At 29.1% G+C, this 16,612-nt stretch overlaps 1 protein-coding gene across 4 annotated transcripts in view; it reads left to right on the forward strand.

The window, feature by feature from the left end:
- LOC142329667 (uncharacterized) overlaps nt 1-16,345 on the forward strand; it is a 112,692-nt gene extending 96,347 nt beyond the window's left edge. For 3 of the 4 annotated variants that reach the window (XM_075374341.1, XM_075374343.1, XM_075374344.1), the window contains 5 exons: nt 2,972-3,069; nt 5,907-6,082; nt 12,324-12,524; nt 13,567-13,712; nt 15,896-16,345. In XM_075374341.1, the coding sequence (XP_075230456.1) occupies nt 2,972-3,069; nt 5,907-6,082; nt 12,324-12,524; nt 13,567-13,712; nt 15,896-16,078 (804 nt within the window). In that variant the 3' untranslated portion in view covers nt 16,079-16,345. The remainder of the gene's footprint in view (nt 1-2,971; nt 3,070-5,906; nt 6,083-12,323; nt 12,525-13,566; nt 13,713-15,895) is intronic. The other variant, XM_075374342.1, reaches the window with a different exon arrangement.
- Nucleotides 16,346-16,612: the final 267 nt, after the last annotated feature.

Genomic DNA, 16,612 nt, shown 5'->3' on the forward strand with positions numbered 1-16,612 from the left:
GACAGTAATTTATGTTTGATTTGAATATGTTAACTATAGTTACTGATACAATTTTTGAAGTATTCAAGAATTATTTTAGTACTGATTTTCCCAAGAAAAGCAAAAATAAAATGGACTGAATGGCTAAATCATGGGTGCCATTAATATATCATGTGCGAAAAAATGGAGTGAAATATTTGTTAATGTTTATAAAAACATGTTGCAAATTATAAAGGATTTAAAGAAATGTATTTAGGAAAATTGAAATTTAATAATTATAAAATTATAAAAATTAAAATCAAAGATATGAGTGTTTGCAGTGTAGAGAAAATAAACCTAAGCTTTCCAGAGTAGAAAAAGAAAATTTTAAAATTATTTTCTTATTATTGAAGAAAGGTGCGTAGAACACTCTCTCTATTTATTGGTAATTTATTACTGTAAGTCAAAGTTAAGATAAATATTAAATAGCTTTAAAACCTCGTAATTCTTTTTGTACACCCTCTGTGAGGGATGTATCACATTTTGTGTTTAGACTTCATACTTGTTATTTATTAAATAATTAATTTATTAAAATAAATAAATATATATATATATATATATATATATGTGTGTGTGTGTGTGACTTGTTATTTATTAAAATTCAGTTATTTGAATTTTGGTCTCACTTTGACTAATCATTATAATTTCTATTGTAAAAATATGCTTTCCTTTTTAAAGGTAAGATGTGAGTTTATGAAAATATGCAAAGTTATAAAGTATTACAGTTGTATAATATATTTCCAGCCAGTATTACAGATGAAACATTTTTAAAAGTTTTCTTGTCAGTCAGTACTATTCAATAAGGAAGTCGCTAACGGAAAAAAAATTAATAATGCTGTTATTTTCTTCTGTTTAATGTCTATAAGTTAACTGCCTATGCCTATTGATATTGTTAAATATGTTCAGAATGCTGGATATAATACTAATCTGTTACATTAATGTATTCTTATTTAATTTTTACATAATATTATTAATGAATAATAATATTATGATCACATGTTCTGGCAACTCCCCTGGCGGTAATGCTCAAATCTGCAAATTTGGTGTCGTTCACCTAACATAAATTAATCTTTTATTCTGATCAGTATATAGCAATATATTACATAGGTTGTATCAGGATCAGGTCGATGTGCTATTTTACAGATAATAAGGATCTTGATCAGTAGTAAAATCTTCATCAGAGCAGCATCATAAATTATGCAATTAGTTATAAAGTAAAAATAAATGGTGAAAAAAATTCACCTATTATTTAAAACGTAAAACATATTAAATAATGTTAAGGTAAATGTTAATTATAACTACTAAATAATTCACCATTCAGAAGACTGATAAAAGTTGTTTGAGCATATATATTGTTGCCATATGGCTTGGACAGCATGTGGTGCCTTAAAACCTTTTGGTAGCCCTTAAAAGGGCTGTTGGTCTGGTCTCCAGCGATGTCGGCTCAGCTGTAATCAGGGAGTTGCAGTTTGTCCATTGGAATCAAACTGAGCTTCCTCTCAGTGGCAGTTAGGTCCCCACTACACTGTGGCAGTGGTGGCCCCCAGAGCCCTGTAGTATCAGGTCGGCATCAGTCGTCCCCTGCCAGTGTAACCAAGGTGGTTCTCCCTGAGTGATCCCATGCTGGGCCAGCTCCTGCTTATGGACCCGCTGGCCAGGGCATTTGAAGCGTGGGAAGGTAGCTCCACATCCAGAGGCATCCTTGGTGGGCCAGTTAGGCCTGCTGCTCTGGCACAGGGATGTTGGGATCTGTCAGGAGGTCCCAAGTTGGGCCGGCCAGGAAACTTCTTTCTTCTTCTTCTGTTTTTTCTCCAGGTGGTGGTTGGCGACGAATTAAAAATTTGTCCTGCTGTTTGCTCATTTATAGGTGCCTGTGGGTGGTGGCCACAGCACCACCATGGTGAGCCGTAGCATTAACCGTGGTGGGAGAGTTGCATGGTCAGCTATCCTGGTGTGGAGTGGTGCTTGTTTGTACAGGTACATACATGTACTGTACTCTCGCTGACATCTGAACAGCTAGCATTGCACTTGACGATATAAAGCTCGGCATGTATGTGGCAACAATATATATATATATATATGTGCACATAAATAATACATGATGGAGATGTAGAAAATACAGGTTTTTAAAATTAATTTTATTTAGAAATCATTAATAGTAGAGTATATTATTTCTGTAAAAGACTTTTGAATTTATTTTAAATAAGTTGATGGGAAAATTTTTATAATATTTTAGTAATTTAATTAAATTGACCATAAAAAAGTTGTTATTTAGGGTTCCTTTAGTAACCTATCCATTTTTCTTTTTTACTGGAGGGCAAAGTAGAAAGAAGGTCTTCTGAAAACTATTAGGAAAAAGTTTTAAAAAACTATTAGGAAGTTTTTCATTGAAGCTAATTTTGTTGTAATTAGTTTCTGATAATAAGATTCTCAAATTTTTAATTTAAATTTTATTGATCGACCTTTTAAAAGAAAAAAAGTTAATCATTGCACTGTATCACATTTTCATTAGCAAATAATTTTTATTGCAGTTTGACAGTTGTGATGTGAGAGACCATAATTTGCACCATAATTTCCAAAAGTATGTTGAAATAAATCGTAAAACTATTTCAGTACAGGTTGACTTGTAATTCAAATTGGCTGGGAGGAATATTTAGTCCTGCTAACTCAAACTGAACTAATAGGTTGTGAGTCATGCAGCTACAGTTGGAGAGCTTTATTTTTAAATAAATAAATCTCCTATGATTCTCCTACAACCTGGGGGGGGTAACCAATATAAGTCTGTGCACCATTTCTTATGGTAGATTAGATATGTTTATTTTCTCTAGATATATTCAACTAGGATATAATTCAATAAATTATATTTATTGGTGTATGATGTTTGAATGTTATATATACGTGATGCTTATTTTAGGGTTATTATTTGTTAATATATGTATGTCATTTTTGTTAGGCTGATGTTATTGAACAAAATAATACCAGTTATCCTGGATGTCTAGTAATATCAACACATTCATGTTTTCTGCTGAAAGTTACAGGGAAAGAATGCGGGTAAGTACACTCAAGTAATGTCTTTTTTTTCACGCATTATGTTTTGAGATATACATAAAATTAAAGAAGAAAAAACTTATTTATAATATAATTGTATTATTTCTTGTATAATAGTTACCATTGGCTTTGTACTTAACGTTGTTTCATTTACTCTATTTTTATCAAAGTGTTTCCCTGCCATGAATTTAATTATCTATAATGGCATTTTTAAATTCATAATTTTCAAACATGTGCAGTATGACACATACTTTAAGACAAAAAAAAAATGTGATAATTAATTTTTTGTTGTGAGTGTAGGCTATACAGAGAGTAATCAATATAATTATGAAAACACTACAACTCTTGGAATCAATTTTTTTTTTTAAATTAAGCTTTTATCACTAAAAAATAAAATCCAGTCGGACATCATTTCATAACTTTTGTTTTAAGTGGTTTGTCTATTTTTATTTAGGATTTCGCTTTTTGTTTCCAGCTCGGTTGTGAGCCCGCCAGTCAAATAATCGATAACAAGATGCACCTATTGAATCTTAGTAAACACCATTTATAGATTTGTTTATGACATTCTTGGTAAAAATTCTTTAGCCTTTGGTTATTTTTTGTGACAACTGTTGTGATCATATATATTAATTAAATTAAATTTTTACTGCGTCCAGGTTTCTGAGCTTCAGGAATCTACGGAAACTGATTCATTATTTTGGCTTTGGCTATTGTACATCTATCTTGTTTACATCCTTACATTGTTAGGGTGTCACTCTTTATGCATCCAGGTATTGTAGAACTGTCAAGTTATAGTGTATGTGATTTACTGTCTTACTTGGAACCCGATCAGGATTTTGAGTCTGAATATTAATTGACTTCTACATTGTCCCGATGTTTAAGCTGAATATACAGCTGAAATATAAGCTGAATATATTTGTATCCAGTAAAAATGAGGCAAAAAATTCTCACTTGATTAGCCGTAAAACCTATCTTTTAAACTAACATAAATTGTTGAACAATAAATTTGGAAATTCAGAAGAGTATTCTAAAAGTGTAGAGAAACTGAATTTATGAATTCTTTCACTTGTAACGTAGGTTACAACCAAATAGAACTTATGGCAATTAAAATCGATTATGCAAATCCAAAATTTGTAATCATGAGGAATGTTCAAGAAGTAACATCTGTTTAATCTGCTGCTATAAGTATTGGTTGGCCTAGTGGTGGGAAAAGAACTGATTCCGAATAACATTGGATAACACTATGCCATTCTCAATGCAAATTTTCAGTTCAGAGTGACACGTTTGATGCATGCGCCCTTGTAAGTTTACATCCAAGAAATGTAGGTATGATTGATTTGTGTATAAAAAAAATAAAAGCTCACAAAATTCATGGATCATTAATTTAGATCAGTAAAAGTTCATCGTTAATGTGAGGTGTTCAATAATGACTGAATATCCATATTTGATGTACATCGACAATTAGAATCAATGTTTCATTTATCAGTGATTTTATTTTGTCTGTCTTATATTTAAATGTATATCACTAAATGGCTTCAAATTTCAATTGGCAGTGCTTAATAGATTGTGTTCAATGAATTTAATTTTCTCAAAATTTTATTCTCCAACTTGACAGTATATGCTTACATGTCAGAAACTACTACGTCTCTTTTGAAATTATACTGTGTAAAACCATAACTCTGCCGTCGTACAACCTCAATTTTGTTGTTCTCTTAACTTCCTATGACTATATTAAAATGAACATTGAGGAATGCATTTTTTTAGTTTAGTGGGTAAAGTGATCAAAACATTCTTAAGAGAAATAAACAGAAATTGTTATTGAGGCATTCGTTTATCATCAGAAAAAATGTTTATCCAAGTTTAGTAATTATATAGAAAAGTTAAAAAAGATATCGTTTTCTGCTGATTTTTGTTTTTTTTCTCACTTAAAAGTTGGAAATTTTAAATAGGAATTATTTTGAACATTTTTCATATTAACATTATTACATTTTCTCATTAATAAGGAACAGAAACATTTCAAACTTATGAAACGCAAATTGCAGTTTGACAAGGAAGTATTATTCCATGTAGCTGCAAACACTGCCTTTTATTATAGTAAATAAAAATTTCACCATCGTATCTATTAACACAATAAAGAATACTTTAAAAAAGAAATGTGTAAACTGATTTTTTTATTTAAAAAAAAATTAAATAATTGATAGTGGAAAGAGTATAATAATAAATAATAAGAAAGTGCTTTCTTATTTTGCTTTCAATTTAAATAATTCATTTGGTATATGTTTTGCAGTTTAAAACTAAAGCATATGAATATGGAATATATGAATATGAGAATAAAGAATATAACTGTAGAATTTTGTATTTTAGACTATTTTTTGGATACTGTACATTTAAAAGAATAATAATGTGTACATTTAGAATAATAATAGTTATTTAAAAATTATTAATATAACTCATATCTGTTATAAAAAAACTTATAGGAAAATTAACCTTACGGTTTAATAATTTTTTTGAAGTGATCCATACATTACTGAGACAGTTGTAATTGGTGTTTCAAGTTGTTAAGAGAAGCTTTGTTTATGAGAAAGATAGTTTTTAAAAAGAAAAAACATAACTTTTTTTGTGAAAATTAAAGTTCTGTATAATGATTAAATAAATAACATTCATAATTTGCTTAATTTGGTTATATCTGACTAATTATGTAAACTATGGAGAAATTTTTGGTGTACTATTAGGGTGAAATTGATTCAATAATAACATTTTGACTTATTGTTGCTTTCATTAAATTATTGAAGTATTTCAGTTAATATATGATAAGCAAATAAATTTTTTCTTTTTTTCAGTGATGATGCCAGTAACTTTTTGGAAAAAGTATTATCAGTACCTTTGGCAAAAGCACAGTTATCTCGTATATCTTGGGATCAAGGTGTAAAAGTTAATGTTGATCAAAATTTAGGTTTTTTATTAGTTTTACATGATGTTAAACGCACTAACGATTTTTTTAAATTTATATCTGATTGTAAGTGAATATTTTTATTAAATTTATTAATTAATGCATTAATTTAATATTATCGATGAATTAATTGTTTCTATATTCCATATATCTTGGCAAATTGTTGTTTTTTAAAAGTAGGTTTTGGAAATATGTTATATAATGTGACCATAATGTGTTTTTTCACATGTCAGAACACGCTTGAACATGTATTATATACCTAAAAATCATTCTTTATTGTAGATTCAAAGATTAAAAAACGGTGGAAATACAGTTTGAATGTATTATCAATTCATCAATTGTATGGTGGTAATTGTCTATTATTATGTACCCACCTCTGATTCTTTTCAAATTGAAATTGGTTAGTGTCACCAGGGTCACTGAATTTGATACTATTTTGTACATATAGACATTCCAATCTACACATACCCACCTCGATATTTTTAATTCATTTACATAGAAAATCTTGCTGAGATGGTTTTAATAGGATCTAAAGTAGTACAAACAGATATATTTTCTTGCTTGGTAAATTTGATTTTTAAACTGCATATTTTTAAAGTGTGAACTTGTGAAATCATAACATATCAAAACTGTTTCAGAATAAGCCATTTACTAGTAACATTTTTGTGGGTTTTATAACTACATTTTAAATTAGATCTACAAAATCAACATTGCAACTACATGACTTAACATAGAATGGAGTTTGCAATGGGGCTGAGTAGAGAAGTATTAAAATGGACTTTAAGATAATGCAGATATATTATGATAATTGAAAAAAATTAATTATATTATTTTTCTATAAATAAAATTAATTTTATGCAGATTTACATTACATATTTCAAAGAAGAAAGAATCAGATAGGGGTAATAATGTAAACATCTACTGAGATTTTCTTTTAAAAACCCGCAGAAATAAGTCAAGAAGAGAAAGGTCTGGAGTTCAGTAAGGCCAAAATCCATGAAAAATCAGTCTGTTTTATAAAATAAATTGTGCATCATGTGTGTTCTCAGAAATCTGAATTTTGATTTCCTTCGCACAAGATAAAATGTGATTCTTCAGTAAATAGATTTTATCTAAAATTTTCACGATTTCTGATAATGTGGGAGAACCACCAGTAATACTGCTATCCTTGTCTGGTTCTATCGCATGTTTTATATGAATTCAGTAAGGATAGACCTTTAATAGCTTTTTCACTTTCTAAACAGTCACGTAAAATAATTCTCACTGCCTAGATATTCCTTAAAATTACTCTAGTAAAAGGTGCCAGTGAATTTTGGATATCTGATAGTAATATGTATGTGTGCAAAGCGGTGATGATACTTGTATGCTTGGAACATGTCAGCAATAACATTATTGAAAGTCGGCTACAATACTTCCTGTCTCTCAGAAGTAAGATACTAAATAGCAAATGGTGGAGTTTTTTTGCATTATGGCATTGAGATAAACACTAGAAAAATCTTTTAGGCATTTTAAGTACAATTATGATTTTTAAATAAACTTCAACATTAAGGTGGGTGGTACTGCTGGATCAATGTGAAAGACATCTCTGCTTAACGTATACTAGTCGTTGTGTACACATGAGTGAACAGTGTTATATTTTTTCATGTTGCCAACATCTGCTTAACTACTGGAACAAAATTTCCCCGTTAATAGAAATTATTTGGACATCATCCAGCATTGTACACTTGTATCTATTATACGGGTATTACATAGTTGCGTGATTTTTAATGACCTTTGTGTGTAAAACAACAACAATACAGCATATAATATTTAAATGCTGTAAAACTAAATTGATTTGCATAATAATTGCTTAACAGTTCTGCTGACCACAATTTTTTAGGAACTGAAAATATTATAACAAACTACTTTCATGTTTGTAACTGAACTTGCTATATCTTGTAGTTTATTTTCTGTTTGAAGTAATAAATTATTTTGCTTTTCAAAGGAATCTGCAATAGATAAGAACAATCTTTTATCAAATCTACAGTAGACTCGCATTTTTCAAAGTATTTCTGTAGGTATTTCAGTTTTAATAATAGAAAATAACAAAATTCTTACAGGATAATCTTAATATACTTCATTCAACAATTACCAATTGTAATTATACGAGAGTGTAATATGATTGTCAAAAAATTCAAACCGTAGATGTTATGAATGCAAGCACTTTGCACCTAATTAAATACAATGTTTTGTACATCACCGGGTATATGGCAGTTATACCTGGTTTTTTCCTGTATTAATACAGGAAAAAAATTATATAAATAAAAATTATTATATTAAAAATTATATATATAAAGTCCTTATATCTTCTTGCATAGGGTGACTGGGAAATGGACAGTTTTCAAATGAACAGTACAAAGTTAATTTACAAAATAATATTATTTTTGTGTTACACAAATAAAGGTCAAAATATACTATTTGATTAAAAATTGTCATTTTTTGAAAATGATGTCATGTTTTGAAAATTATTTTCTTTGATTGCATCTTTCAAATATATTAAATTACGGGGTTTGTAAACATAAATACATTCTTTCAAATATCCCCACAGGAAACAGTCACAGGAGGACAAATCATTTTTCTCGAAAAAATACGGCCCGATTACTCCAAAACTGGCAATCGCACACCAATCTGACTAACCTTTGGAGAGTGGAGAGGTTTTTCATGAGCGTTACAGGGATTTTAAGGGGCCCAATAATGAAAGTTTTGTTTATTTACAGAGCTGTTTAGGTGAAAATTAGCTTTGTCGCTAACAGTATTGCATTAGGATTATCGTTAAACAACACTTGAATATGCACTGCGAAGTCTTTTCTTTGTTCATAATCCCCCATTTTGAGTTGCTGGACCACCTGCATTTTATACGGATGGAATTTCAAATCAAGTCGTAAAATCTTCGTCACAGAATCACGGCTCATGTTTAGTTCTTGTATATGTCTGCAGATTGACTTGGACTCCTGATTAATGCTGCTCTCACCGGTGATATTTTCAGGCGTCCTTACGGTTATTACAGAGCCTGGTGACTTTTCTTTGTTTTTGTTCCTGTTGTTCTGAACGCTTCAACCCATCTTAACAATGTATTTCGGCTTGGAACTGTGTCCCCCGACTAATGTTGAAGTGGCGATGAAAGATCTGTTGTGTTGGGACAATAGACTCATTATTTGGAATAAAAGTATCATACGCGAAAACACGATGCTGTGTCGTCCAAGAGAATTACCTAACCTCAATCTTCCCACCACTTGTAAAAATAATGCACTGGCTGTTCAAAAAACATCCGTTTCCCGTTAGTCACCTTTCATAAAAGACACAAATTTCCTGAATCAAATTTTCCATTAAATTTATCTTTCTTTTTTTATAAATTCAGTTAAGATATCGGTTGGTTCTTACTAATCATTTTCTATTTCGTAATGTAATGTAAATGAAGGATTATTAATTTGTTATATTTTTGGCATTCTTTATTAATGTAAGGATGTTCTCTATGTTTGAATTATTTCTGTAAGCGACTTTGAAATAAAAATACGTTTTTTTAAAGCACTGTAACTCCTGAAACCCTTGCTGCAGAAGACTGAAAATTTTAAATATATTTTAAAAAATATGCAATAGTTCAACTTCTGAAGGAAAATATTTTGTCTTGGAAATTGCACTGTGTTGTGTATTCTAAAAGTTGATAATTGAAAAATTTGCTATGATTTAGGTCCTTTTTTCCTTAATTAACAACCTTAAAGTTTTAAAATAACTGTTAATGTGTTGCACATTATAAATTCAGAAATGAACAAGTCATCTTATAAAGGATTTATTAATTTTTTGTGAAAGCTGAGCTTTAACTATCATATTGTACAGAATACTCAGGTTTAGTTACACCACAGTAAAGGTATACTACGGTAGAGTAAGAGTTCCTTCTGCACTTAACCTATATATTACTTCAAAGTCATCAAATAATTATCATTGGTCGACATAAAATTTGGGAATGAAAGGGAGTAGGTGTTCTGTATAGTATTTTATGTATTGAATCTTTGAATATGTATTCCGAAACAACCTATCATGTAACATTCTTAAGTTAAAACCCCTTAAATTTATTTGTTCCATCATTTGTCGAACAATACAAATAAGTTAGTACGTTTCTATGATTGCTTATTTACATCTGATTTATATTGTGATGCATGCTGTAGACCTATATTTGATACATAACAGACAATTGATGTCATTTCATGTTAAGCCAGACATGTATAGACATTTCAATAACTCGAGTAATTCAACGTGATGAAATTTTCTTCAATATGAGTTCAGCTCTTGGTATGACTTGCTGTGTTCTTTAGTTGTGGTAGTGGTTTTATCATACACATATTATAAAAATTGTTTCACATGTGATGCCGTAAATTTAGTGAAAGATTTTTATGACAGAACAACTTTTGGTATTAGTTTATTGAACATCAAGATTAAGTTGTGTGTGTTTTAGTGCACTCCATGTTGAAACAATTTTATGAAGTATTTTAAGTAATTAAGAATTTATAAATTAAAACTTAAAATTAAAAGTATTTTTATAATTATGTAAGTATTTCTGTAATATTTCAGTTTACTTTCTTTTATTAAAACAGTTTGAATTTTACAGTGAAAAAAAACCAGGCTTTTAAAAATTCTCCAACTATTTTTTGTTACGGAGAATTCACCACGAAAAGTCAATGAAAACCAGTATTGAATCTGCTGAAAACTGCTTACAAACACTATTTTTATTTTCCCTTAGGAGACCAAGAAAAGTCCTGGGCTCTATATGTACCGTGTGTCAAGTGCTATGTTAAACTGACATGATGGTTAAAAGGAAAAAAGAGCATTTGCATTTTGGCGTACCTATAATTTGGTAAGAGCCTACTAACCATTATGATGACTGCTATTTTTGCTTAACAATTATTACTGGTTTCAATTCAAACAATAAAAGTAGTATCTCATACCCTAATCTTCGTTCAGCTATAAGACCAGTACTTGGTGGTTATTTACCAATTCAGATCGCTCCAACTGCTTAGAAAGAAATTCTGATTCCCCAGAAATTCTGATTTGCTTAAAAATCTGATTCCCGGAGGGCTCAATCGATGAATCCTCAACAGATGTTAATTATATTCCAGAAGAATCAAATACTGAACCTCACCTCATCACACAAGCAGAACTGAACGACCTAATTTGTGATTTGTATTTTCTGAAGCAACATGCATTATCCTAGATTCATGTCTTAAAGAATGCATATTATTAAAAAAGGATATTAAAATTTAGTATATAGAAATCAAAACGAAAATTTACTGAAATACTTTAGAAGAGAAGGTTTAATTTATACCTGTCATGATGTTAAGGGGTTAATGTCAGAACTGGACATTGAATATGTTATTCATGATAGGTGTTTATTTATAGACTCATCAAAAAGAAGTCTAAAGGCAATGTTATTGCATAACTCAAATAAGTTTTCTTCTATACTGGTAACACATGCTGAAGGAATGAAAGTACGCAAAAAATTCTAAAAGCTATTAAGTATGATTAACACTGAAGGCGAATCATCAATGACCTGAAAGTGATAGGGGCTTCTTCTCGGTCTCTAGAGTGGCTTTACAACCCATGTCAGTTTTTGTTGTTTGTGTGTCAGTCGGGCTACAGATAAATACTAACAGTTAAAGACTGGCCAAAAAGAAGTCAGTTTACTTCAGGAAAGGAAAATGTTGTCAATATTGATTGCCTTTTGTCAAAGCAGATTATATTATTTTTCCACCTCTACACATAAAACTAGGCATGATAATGAATTTTGTAAAAGCATTAGATAAAGATGAATATGACTCCACATACCTTTCTTTGATGACCTGTTGAAAATTGAGAGAGCTTGGCAGGGAAGTTTTATTAATGCATTCACCATATAGTCTTGAACTTGCATTGTCAGACTACAGTTTGTTTCAGTTTGTAAAACTCTTTGACAGTGAAAACTTGCTTCAAAAAAAGCATGTGAAAATCATAGTTTTTTGTCCAGAATACATAGAAGTTGTATGATGATAGGATTATGACTTTATCTAAATAATAGGAAAAGGTGGTTAATAACAACTACACATTTATTTTAATAAACTTCATTTGAAATATAAAAAACCTTGTTTTACTGTTTCATTAAAATACAAAGAAAATCTTCCCAACCCTTTATTTGAAACTGATATCTGCATACAATGTTTGAAGGTGTTGACTAAAAATGTAGTAAGTAATGCTTATTTGACTATATAAATATATAAAAAAAAAATTTCTTTATTTTCAGCAAGTTTCCAGTTACCGGTGTCTGATCAGTTGAAGGTTATCGATGATGAACTGACTTTATCTTCAGCCACAGTACCTTATGTTAATACCGATCATTATATGATTCTTCAAAATGTTTTGTCCGCTAATTGCCATATAAAGGATAGTAATAATATTTGTACTTTATTTATAACCTGCTCTATTACTATTAAACGTGATAACGGTAAGCAAACATGTTTTACTTTATTGAATTGTAATTATTAAATTCATAAATATTCTTTTTTTTATGAAGAAATTTTTATCGTAATAAATTTCTTATTTAATTTCAATAGCTGAAATAATTAGCATGTAAATATATGATTTTAATTTAATTATGCTTTTGATTTTACATAAATTTTGTTTGAATTAAATTCTCTACAAATTTTGATAATAAATTTTATGCATTATTAGTTATTTAACAAAGTTTTTGTATTACAAACATTAAAAAATGTGTTTTTAGACAACAAATTTTTCTCTTTTTCATCAGATATTATGAAAACTACGGGAGATATGGTTCTGGAACCTGCTTTATTCAGTTTGTTAGGACAAAAACCATAGTTTATCCCTTAATTTGGGTTCTTAAACTTTCAGTACAGTTTTATCTAGCTCTTTGCCCAGGAATCAGGGTGAAATTATTTGCTAGCCATAACAACCACTAATGAAACGCTTCCGGATCCATGTTTATATTAACCGCTTCAGTTATTTTCAGTAGTAGAATGAGCTCAGAAAGTGGATAATTCTGTGAATCACCTGTATTTTACAGTATGTTAACAGTATACAGAGGAATTTAGTTAAGTCAATTTGAGGACATTGCATAATTATTTGAATTGGTTATGGCAGAGGCTCGCTTGCTGTGTATGCATCGTTGATCAAGACACATGATCAACACACATTTTGTTCTCTCTTTTACAAGTATTTTTGAATTACTAAAAACCCTTAAAAAATATTTGTAAATATTGAATTTATAGGCGTTTAAATTTAAACGTCTTTTAATGTTTAAACTTCTATTTGCTTATTTTTCTATTTATTCAGTTGAAGTCATTATTTTTTAGTGATAATTAAAACCTAGTCGGGAGCAGAGCAATTGCTTGATACGTTTTGATTCTTCTAATATTTGTAAAATTTACTGCTACTACTAATGAGGATGAACTATCAAATTTTTGTGTATGAATATTATCCGTATGTGTAATTATTATCATAGTGCGGTGTATTTTTGCTTGTTTCAGAAAGTGATGTTGTTTTGCCTTTATCTTGTATAGCGAGTACTGGTTGTGAATTATTTATATTGACATCAGATCTTAGGTGGTTATTAAAAGAGGATGAGATACCTGTTATTTACACTGTACATAATATAATGAACCTTATGGATGCGGTAAGAGTCTAATAATACTTTTTTTGTGTTCTTCTAAACATTAACTGTTCAAATTATTATTATGTTTGAAAATTTTGAATTTTTAAAAATATCCATACCATTTTTGGTTGCTGTTCAGATAGAGGACTGAAGCACCAATTTGGGCTCAATTTTGACCATTGTTCAGAATTCAGTGTACATGTTTCTTAACCCATTGTAAATTTTTTTACTTCATTTTTTCTTGTAGAATGTTTTTTTTTTTTTGAAGAGACGGTTTCTGATCTTATTCCAGCGATTTCAGTCAAACAATCAAACAGTTTAACAATGAATTTCAACATCTAAACTGGCCATTCCTCTTTGAAAATCACAAATTGATTTCTGAAAACCAACTCTTTAGATTACCTGGTTGGCATGGCAAAATCTCTTCTAGTAACCTGCCTTTGTTTGACATAACCAGTCCCTTTTTTCAGGAGTATAATGGAATTGACATGTAACATTATGCTGCGATTCAAGTTTGTTACATTAAACAGTGTTCATAGAGAATTACGATTTAATTCATTCTTCTGAAATAAGATTCTAAGAAATTGTATAACATTTATAATTAAAAAATCAAATTGAATGATGTCAATAAAAAATCTTGCAATATGCAGCAAAATCCAAACACATGGACTTCAAAAATTAAACAAATCTAATTAATTTCAAAATACTCCATGTGAAACTTCACATTGGATTATAAAAAAGAAACAGCTTTAAGCGTAGATGTTTTCCTAATAACCAACAAAGGTAGCTTTATTAAGGGCAGTGGATCCAACTTAACTGAAATTTTCATCTAAAAGGCAATGTTTCCATTGATTTGCACAACACTATTATTTATAATTTTAAATTAAGATACAGAACACTCTTTTAAAAGATAAATTGAAATTCTTGTTCAGTACTACGGATGATTTTGAGTTCAAAGACTAAATTTATGATTTTCAGTGTCAGTAAGGGGGTCAAACTTTAGATGGATTGTATTATAAATGTAGAAAGTTCTGCTTTCTACATTATTATTTTCTAAAGTCTATTTTGAAATTTATCTATTTTGTTCATTGTACACTCAAGGTTACAATGTGGAATTTCTTGTTGGAGTGATACTTATGAACATAACATTAAGCCTCTAAGCACTATACAAAAAAAGATTATTTGTTTATTAATAAGCAATATGTAGAGTATACTTTCCCTGTATTTCATGAACTTAATACTTCTTGGGCATCTATTATGAATTTTCAACAAATTTTTTATTAGAAGCTGAAATGACAATGGTGAGTTTGATGTAAGAAAACCAAATTTAAGGTTAGCGAATCATCCATTACCCAGACCCAAAAGCAAAAATGTTTTAAAGGAATTTTTGTTATTTTATTTCTAAGATCTGTAACAAGCTACCACAGTTTATTTAGGAAAGAAGATGAATAAATTTCTGCATTGTTCAAAAGAATGCTTACTTAAGTTTGTTGTTGAAATCTTTTTTTTTGAATTCAAGTGTGAATAAATTCTTTATTTTTGTTTATTTAAAATAATAAACTACTTTTTTTTCCAAAGTATTAAATAAGTTAAAGTACAAATATAATCTTATAATTTGTAAGCAATTAAATTTAACGGTAATTAAAATATAGTCTTTGGCTATAGTTTCAAGCTGTGGAGCTTTATGCTCAGATTTTTGATAGAATATGGTAACCTTAGGTTTGGGTTTTCCCTTTGTGGTTCCTAATTTCATAAATTATATCTTGCGTTGATATTTAAATTTTTATGGACTGCATGTATAACTTTTTTGTACAAAGTACGTAATGTTCATTATTCATTAATTTTATATATTTTTTTTCTTTTTTAAACAGGATTAATTATAAGGTATAATTTTCTGTATAGGTAATTTTATATAATGAATAAGAAAGATTTTTACTGAAATATCTAAATACTGATAGTATTTAAAGCCAGAAAATTTCCTGTTAGAAAATAAAAGGATAATTTTTATCCTTTTTTTTAATTGTGCATTACTATATACTTCTAAAGAGGTTAAGGAGGAACTAGTCCTTAGTCAGTAGTTTATTACAGTGTTATAAATATGAAATTATTATGGGCTTTATCCATAATAAAGTTCTCCTTAATGTGGATATATATGTTGACAGAGAGTGATTTCTTTGTTTTTTGATAACAAATTAATGTGTTAGCAGGTCGTTAATGGATGTCAATTGACTCTTCACTTTCTTGATGAAACAAAAGGTATTGAAGAAGCGTGGATGTTAACATTCATTACTTTATCTCCTATCGACAGTGTTGTTGATAGCATTAAAAAACCTTGGGAAGCTATTTACTCAGTTCCATTACAGGTTACACAGTTTAATGATGAGTAAAAAAGTGCTTAAATTTTACCTTAGTTAATAATTGTAAACAGATTTTTATTCAGTATTTAGTTGTTTTAAAAATATATTTGATTGATATAAATTTTAAATATGATTATTTTAGTGGATGAAAAGATTTATTCTAGTGGCTATTTTACTTTGGGTTTTCTTTTAATTTTGTTGTTCAGTAATCCAGTAAATTAATTTTTTCTTTTATAAATAACAATTTATGTATGAATCAGTTATAAAATAATAAAAAAAATGTTTATTTTTTTATGAATCAAATTGAGTTTATAATTATCCATAATCCATTACTGCTTTTATTGAAATTCTTATGTAGGTGGTGTCTTCTTAAAAATTAATTCTAAAGGTAAAATAATTCTGTAATTGTAAATCAATTTGTGATCACTCGAAGAAAGGCCAGACAACCATGAAATTGTGATGAAACATGACATTATTTGCATAAGAGGATTGAATTTCAGAATTTGAAACGACACTTGTGGGTTGGAAAATCTAAAATGGAAAATGAATATAATAAAGTTAATT

Source organism: Lycorma delicatula, chromosome 9 (genome assembly GCF_047948215.1).
Source record: "Lycorma delicatula isolate Av1 chromosome 9, ASM4794821v1, whole genome shotgun sequence".
NCBI classification, from domain to species: domain Eukaryota; kingdom Metazoa; phylum Arthropoda; class Insecta; order Hemiptera; family Fulgoridae; genus Lycorma; species Lycorma delicatula.